This window comes from Eptesicus fuscus, chromosome 7, assembly GCF_027574615.1.
Source record: "Eptesicus fuscus isolate TK198812 chromosome 7, DD_ASM_mEF_20220401, whole genome shotgun sequence".
Lineage (NCBI taxonomy): Eukaryota > Metazoa > Chordata > Mammalia > Chiroptera > Vespertilionidae > Eptesicus > Eptesicus fuscus.
The window spans coordinates 96,721,184-96,729,545 of NC_072479.1; the positions used below are offsets into that span (position 1 = coordinate 96,721,184).

At 51.0% G+C, this 8,362-nt stretch overlaps 1 protein-coding gene across 1 annotated transcript in view; it reads left to right on the forward strand.

Annotated features, from left to right (window-relative positions):
* The window catches only part of RFX4 (regulatory factor X4), a 74,892-nt gene extending 66,530 nt beyond the window's left edge, over positions 1–8,362 (forward strand). The window contains exon 15 of the mRNA XM_028150164.2: positions 8,090–8,362. Within this exon, the coding sequence (XP_028005965.1) occupies positions 8,090–8,362 (273 nt within the window). The remainder of the gene's footprint in view (positions 1–8,089) is intronic.

The following is an 8,362-nucleotide window of genomic DNA, read 5'->3' on the forward strand; positions in this document are numbered from 1 at the left end:
CATCAGCATTCTCCTGGGGCAGACCCTCAGCGAGTCATGCAGGACTGTCATCTCAGCCTCGTTCTCACTGGCGTCTTGGTCTCCCACGTGTGCTCCTTTCAGTCCCACCCCCACACAGTCTCACCAGGAGAATCCTCCTCAGGTGGACCCTTATCACATATTCTCAGGCCACACCTTTCTTTTGGCTCTTACTGTCTAACCAGCCAAATTGACCCGCTGTGACCTGTGGGAGTGGAACTGTGGTTGCACCTGTAACATCAGTGTTGGGCACTCGACTTGTCTTAGACACTTTCCTGTGCACTGGCCCCAGACACACCTGGTTGCCAGTTCCACTCAATTCCACATTCTGTGTGTCTGCACCCCCAGGGTCGTTGCCTCAACTCAGGTCTTCATCTACGCGAGATGATGGCAAAAGCCTTCCCATTGGTCTCCATGTGGCTAAACTTGTCCCATCTCTGGTCTCTCCCCTACATTGCAGCTTAAAGGAATCTTTGGGAAAAAAACCCAGTCGGTCATAATACTCTCTTTTGCGTGTCATCGCTTTCAGAGTCAAGTTCAATGCCTTAGCCTGTCTCTCAGATTCATTACCATCTGGCCTCTGCCTGCCTTTCTGGCCTACAAACGGCACCACCCCCATCCTTGCTTCAGGCAGGCCAGCCTGTATGCAGTCCCCAGGCCTGCGCTGAGGTGGCTTCCTCTGGCTCAGTCTCTGCCCAGCCTCTTCACTGTTGTTCCTGACAAGCATCTCATGGTCTTTGTGGCACTTCCTGACACTCCCCCCTTCCTTCCTCCAGGACTTCATAGGCCCACTCCTCTGTATGTGCATGGCACCCTGGGCTTTCCTCTGTTGGTAACACTTCCCACACTGTGATCATTGCTGACTTTCCTGACTCCCACAGGAGACCCCAAAGCTCCTTGAAGGCAAAAATTAAGTCTAGCATCCCCGGGTCACAGGGCTTGCGTCTATCAGAAGGAACAGCTTGCTTTTACTGAACATGGGCCGAGCCCTTTGCACACCCTCACGGTAACCCTTGCAGGAAAGAAAGGGAGAGTCACTTGCCCGAGGATCTGAACCCAGGCAGTGTGGTCCAGCTGTTCAAGCTCTTAGGCATCACCCTCTGTTGCCTCTCAAATGTCGGCATTCTCTGAGCGTTTATGGAACAGATGAGCAACAGGAGGAGGGGTCGGCATAAACAACAGTGTGGTGTGCCAAGGACACTCACTGGTTGTGCAGGTGTGGGGGCCGTGGTAGGTTTGGGAGCCCGGGAGTGGCAAGGTGAGAGCTGTGCTTAAGAAAGAGCTCTCGCAGCACTCACAGCAAGAACCAGAAGGGGGGCTGGTGGAGGCAGGGAGCTCTGCTCCCAAGCGCTTGCAGGGGTGGAGAAGTGAGATGGCAGGACGTGAGCCAGGGTGGAGGCCGCAATTGCATCAGCTGTCAGGACAGCGTTTGCCGTCATCCGGGGGAGGGCCCGAGGAGAATGTAGCCACAAACTCGGCACTCGGGGCACACAGGCGTCTGTTTTGACTTCCATCCGAGGTACCAAGGGGAGCCCTGGTATAATCCCCAGACAAACCAACAAGTGGATTCCACTAAATCACCACCTGGGCACTCATCACAGGTCTCCAGCGACGTCACACAGAGACGCCAGCTCCTCAGGGGCTGCTTCTCTCGGGAGCAGGGTCTGTGCTCCTCTCTGTGACACAGCTGCTGTTACAGGCTGCGTCACCCCGGACACAGCATCAGCAGCTCATTCACTCGTTCGTTCGTTCATTCATCCATCCATTCATTCATTCCTCAAATGACTGTCATGTGTCTACTATGTACCAAGCACTGCCCTAGCCTTGAGAATACAGTGGAGAATGGGACGGAAACGTGCCTGCTTTGGGAGAACTGACGCTCCAGCAGGAGACACTGGTGTAAGCCACAGTGGCAAGATCAAGCTTACATTCTAAGCCACAGCTCCCGGCATTATCTTCCCTCTTACTTCACCCCCTCATCCCTCGTGCCTCCTTATGAAATTTCTGCAGCTGGTTTTCTGGGTTGATATTTTTACAGCCATTGCTATAAAAAACAAAACAACAACAACAAAAACACCAGGGTCTCTTAAAGGCCCATGTGGTCCCTGGCGATCAAAGATAAGCCTGCAGCATCCGCTCTAGAAGCCACACATTCCCCGACTGGAGCACTGCCATTACTAGTGGGCCCCAGCGAAGGGCCCAGGACTACATGAACGCCCAGGGTGGAGCCCTTTGGACCCAGACTAGACATCCTGTGAGAGGTGGCAGGTCCTTGGCCAGCCTCTTCACCACCGTGCCCTGTGGCCTTTAGACAAAGTCTGTGACAGCCTCTGACCCCACCGCACAGCACACTGTGCACTCTATGGGTTAGGCCTCAGTCTCCATTTAGAAAGTGGGGTGGGGAGAAGTTAATGTATCACATCTCTGGCAGGCTGCTTCTATGGAAGGTACTCTCTGACGACAAAGAACCCTTTGTTTTGTTTTTCATTAACATTTATGCAACAAGCACTGTTTTAGGCACTTTCAAATACACTTAATTATCATAGCAGCCTTTTCTCCAGTTTTTAAGGATGAGGAAACAGCTTCAGAAGGTAGTTTGCCTCAGGTCAGGCATCCAGGAAGTGACAAAGCAGACCCCAATGCAAGTTCTCCAACTCTCAAGCCCCCAGAGCCGAACACTGTGTGTCTTGGAGGGTGGGAGGTAAATTCGAGGCTACTGCAACTATTCTCAGTAAGTTTCAAGTTTCCAAAGAGAAAAATCACACACCCAAGATACCTTATGTCTTTCCTTTCCTGATTCTTTGGGTTAAGGTTGAGCATATGGAGGAAACCCAGTGCAGGGCTAATTAGTTTTATGTTTTTTAAAAAATATATGCTTTTATTGATTTTAGGAAAACAGAGAGAGAGAGAGAGAGAGAGAGAGAGAGAGAGAGAGAGAGAGAGAAACATCAATGTGAGAGAGAAACATTGATTGGCTATCTCCCATATGCACCCTGGCCAGGGATAGAATCCACAACCTGAGTACGTGCCCTGACTGGGAATCGAACCTGCGACCTTTTGGTACGTGGAACAACACTCAACCAAGGAGCCACCCGGCCAGGGCTAATTAGTTTTAGCTTCCCAGAGCAGAGGTCCAACTGTTCCAACTCTGAGTACTGAAAATCACACTTGAGTATATCAGACTCACTGGAGAAAAGATCTGAGTTGAAGAATGATGGAATATGGTTACAGAATGCCATTGTCGTCAGCTCAAGAGTAACTGGAAATGACTCCTGCCAGGTTTGCCTGAAAGAGCCATTTCAGTACACCTGTGACGTGCAATAATCGTATACATCCCAGCATTTACATGCTCAAAGCAATCTGTAGTCATTTGTTTTTTGAAATAGAGTATATGTGTGCCCTTGCTCATTCTGCTGTTTTGCACAACATATGCTTGCTTTCTGGGTAATAGGAAGGTAAACCTCCAGCCCTACTTGAAGTCTCATAATTTCTAAAGGAGGGAGTCCAGGTGAATGAGGCCTCACAGTGTAAGGTTTAAATTATTTCAGAAAAACACCCTGTTGCAAGGATGCTGTCCTTGTTCACATCAGAATAAGTGAACAAGGGATCTTGTCAGCTGTACCTTCCTAGGTCCCCATTCTCATGCCCGGCCCAAAAGAGAGAACAAACCAGACTCGGTACACAGCTACAAAATATTTCTGAGCCTCACTCCACTCACCTGCATGGACCCTCTACCCTCCCCGCAGCCATGAATGGAGACTGGGAATGTAAACTTGAGCTCAAAAGCCATGTGATCAACCACAAGCGGTGTGACACAAATACACTTCGAGTGGCCCTGAGAGCCGTCCGTTACTTCCCATCTGGATGGCCAAGGCCCAGCCCTGCCCACCAGTCACAGCTCCCACAGAACCTTCATCTCAACCCAGGTCAGCCCAGGGCCTGTGGGTGCTCAATCTCAGAGGCCCACTGACTGCCACAGAGTTTGCTTAGGGTGCTCTGCTTTGGGATAACAGCCTGGGCCAAAGGGAGTACAGATCAGTCAGCCAACGGGGCGGGGCGTAAGATCCTGACTGCAGAGCCAGGCTTCCTGGGTTCACACCCCAGTTCTGCCTCCGATGAGCTCTCTGCACAAGTGCCTCATGTGAAAACTAGAGATCATTGTAGTACCTATTTCATAGGGTTGTTGTGAGCGTTAAGTGAGTTAATAAAGGTAGAACAGGGCCTGGTTCAGAGTTAGCACTATTTGTGTATATTATTATGATCCTTTGCTACTTTTTTGTAATTATAGAATTAACATCTGCCTCTCTCACTACACTAGCTCTGTGAAGGCAGGGCCAGGTCCATCTTTTCTGACCATTGTATTCCCAGACCCCAGCACGGGCTTGCCCCTTAGTGAGAGTTCAGTAATGAACGAACCAATGACTGGATCCTTACTTGCGTACTAAGTTGCTGCGTGACCTCAAGCCGGTCATTTCCCCTCTCTTTGACCTCACTTCCCTCATCTGAAAATGAGGGGAGTAGGACCAGATGGTCAGTGCCCGAGGCTCTCCCTGTCATTAATAGACCATGATGTTATGATTCGAGGAAGAATATTAATAATAGTGAACGCATTCTGAACACTCACTACATGGGTGTACTAAGTGTTTCACGTGTATTAACTCAATCCTGACCCTAAAAGCTCAGCAGATACGACTGTCTGGCAGAGATCTGGGGGGAGCTGTGCCTCCTCCAGAGGAGACTGAGAGGAAGTCAGGGCGGGCCCCTGGCAGCGTCTCGTGCGGTGAGAGCCGCCTTTCATGGGAAAACAGTTTGTGCTCCTGACTGGGCCACCTTTCACCCTTGGCTCAAGTAACAGCCCACTTGGTAAGGGTCAGGGATAAAGGGCTCATTCTTCCCTCTCCATGTGCAGGAAAGTCAGCCCTTGGTGTGGGGAGTCGTTTCTCAAAATAGAACGTCCTAATATGGTTCCAAGGAGGCCCAGAGGCAGGCACAGCTGAGGCCGACGTAGGCCTCGGCCCTGTGACCAAACCTTTGACTGCTTATGTACACACGCACTCACACACACACACACACACACACACACACACACACGTGCCCACAGCCACACCTCACACACCTCTCACCGGGGAGGAACTGGGGCCTTAGCTCCATTTTAACATCAAGGACAGTAGCCTGTGATCTGACCCAGAAAATAGTAACTTCCTGTTATGGGCCCTCAACAAAAAGCGCCTTTATTCTGGGCCGAGCTCTCAGGACCCAGGGTTTGTGCCCAGCCTGCTGGAGGACCCGGCATGAAACCGGATGTGAAGTGTGAAAGGTGAGGCGGGTGCCACGGGCCGACTGCATAAGAAGCCTCATTGGTGGCGCTGGTGACCGGGCGGCAGCAGCGGGCTGCAGCCTCTCCCCGTCAATGGGCTCTTCACCGCGGGAAAGCGAGTCACTGACTCATTTGCAATTAGCTGACCTAACGGGACAGAATTTTCCAAGCCGGATTCTGTGGTAACAGGATTTTATTGTCACATTGGAGATATTTTGAGCCAGCCTCATTTCCAGGCAATTACTCTTTTGAGTCTGTGACACAACCCCTGGGCACAGCTGCATCGAGGGTCCTTGATCAGGCACAAAAGCCACACTCTCTTGGGTTCTGTGGGAAGGAGACTCCAAGTCCGCACACAAGCCAAGGCAGCAGAGATGGTCGGAACCAGCGAGCGGAGGCTTGGTCAGAACTGCGGGACCCTGTGGTCTGCAGGGGAGAGGTCAAGGTCAATGGGCTGCTTGTCCACGAAGGAGTGCTCTTCCTCTCTGTGGGCCAGGCGGACAGACGGGGGTGGGGGGGGGGGTTATGGGATCCCTAAGATTCTATCTAGTGGTGACATCCCACCAATTAATACATTACTCAGCAGATAATTAGCTAGCACCTGCTAGGTGCCAGGCATGATTCTAGATGTGGGGAATATGGTGGCGGGCATGAGAAGGCCCTACGGGAGCTTATGGGTGACTGTAAGCCAGTAGAAAGAGACAGCTGCTGAGAATGACAACATTCCGACCAGAGCGGCGGAGGGTGGAGCGTTGAGCTTCTTGAGATAGGATGTCCAGAAAAGTCGCTCTGAGGAGGTGACATTTGAGCTGAGATCTGAAGAATGATCACAAGGCAGACGAAAGGAGCCTGAGGGCAGGGAGGGGTGGTGGAGCACGTCCTGGGCAGAGGAGACGGGTAGGAGAAAATTCTCTGGAATGGGCACGAGCCGGGCATGCCACAGGGAGGAGCAAGGAGGGCATCGTGAAGGCAGACTATCACGAGGAACAAGCAACCTTTTTGAAAAAAACAAAAGCCTATTTTGTAACATTTCCTAATCTGAGCTATTTAACACCTGGGACCCTGTTTTTCTGAGCAGGGCCCAGGCTTCCGGTGGCCTCTCTGGGCTTTAGAGTGGGTCCTGGCCTGGAATTCCACTGCCACACAGACAGCACCATGTGGCTGCTGCACGGGGACCAGGGTGCACTTGAGCATTATGAAAGCCTTGGTATGCTGTCAGTAGTCACCTTGGCAACAGCCCTGGTGCCGTCTCCTGTGAGTTCCCAGACACCACTATACCCTTCTCCCTCTTTCCTACCTGCTCTTTTTACTGTGGAGTGGCTTCACTTTGCTCTGTAGGGCGTGCTGTCCTGGGTACAACAGACCCTCTCTACTAGATGTGGGATCCCTCCTCCTTGATGGATGAATTGCTGGTCCTCTTTGCATGCCTGGGGCCTATCAGCCTCCCCCTGCTCCCCTCAGGCTCCCACTCAAAGAGGCAGAGCGGTCCCTTTGGCCCCCGAGACTACCAGCAGCAGCCATTGTTGTCATGCCCCCTTCTCCCGGCTGTCTAGGCTTCAGCCTGTCTGTCTCCCTCACAGGAGGCAGCCTCCCACCTAATCCCTCAGGGCTCCACTCTCCAACTGTCAGGGAAGACAGATGGGGAGCAGAAGAATTCACACACTCTCTCCCCTACTTGCAGTCCTTGCCATCCTTGTTGACTGGCTCCTGTCCCTCTTGGGGTGGCCCTTAGCACAGCAAGGAAATCTTTGTGGTGACTGGCCCACAAACCGGGCGCCTCCCCTCTGATCGTACCGAAGGGCTTATTTGCATAGCTGTCTTGGGAACTGGAAAAAAGGTAAAGAAGAAGCACTTCAGAGACATTTCTCTTATTTCTAATTCTTTCTAGAACTGCTTCCCCTCTTCTTACAGCCACGAGCACCTGTTTTTCTGACCTGCACAAGAGCACACCTCCCCTCCCTCTCAGTTGGCTCATCTTGGCTCCTTCCACATTCACACACACCGAGCCCAATTATTGCCACTTCCTGCTTGAGTCTCTTCCAGGATTCCAGTGACTGGAGACCAAAAAGATGTTCTCCAAATGATAGGCACTAATAATAACCTTTGAAGCTGTTAGCTTGCTTGCTTCCTCTTCAAAAGCCTGCTTTTAGGCTGCAGTTCATAATTGAATTCAACTGTAAAGTGCTATTTTTAATAATGTCACATTGTATTTCACTTGGCAGTACTGTTCTCTTGGGTTGATTGAGTGGGACCTATCACATCTCCATAACTAGTGATAAAACTCACAGCCATCCATCCACATCTACTTGGACATGCTATTACTCATGTTAGTTCTCTCTCTCTCTCTCTCTCTCTCTCTCTCTCTCTCTCTCTCTCTCTCTCTCTCTCTCTCTCTCTCTCTCTCTCTCTCTCTCTCTCTCTCTCCTCCCCCTGCCCCACTTTGTATCACTCCTATATTCCCAGTAGGGCTATTCCTTCTTTGGGGTTTGACTTCCCAAAACATTCCAGATTGAGCACAAAGTCTGTATTACTGGTTGAGTGAACACCAGTCCAATACTGGCTAAGAAATCCTTTGCTTTCCCCTGTTGGAGACCTAGACCACAGTTCAATCTTTCAGAAGTTCACTGATTCCATCCCATCGACTTTCACTAATAGCTTCTTAAGAAATTTAACAAACTGTGAACATGACTGATATTGTGTCTGTGTAACTTCAAGCTAATTTTAACTTTGTGGAATTTCTTTCCCCTCAACAAGTACCCTTTTAATAGCCCCACTTCCCGGATGGAGCCTTGTTTGATGAGCACTACTCCCAGACTGCATCCTACTGCAGTCACCCCCCGATGGCCAGAGGTGCCCACAGCCAACACGTGCTACACAAGCCCGCCTGTGCATTCCACGAGGTATGGAAACTCTAGTGACATGTACACACCCCTGACCACCCGCAGGAATTCTGAGTATGAGCACATGCAACACTTTCCTGGCTTTGCTTACATCAATGGAGAGGCCTCCACAGGATGGGCTAAATGA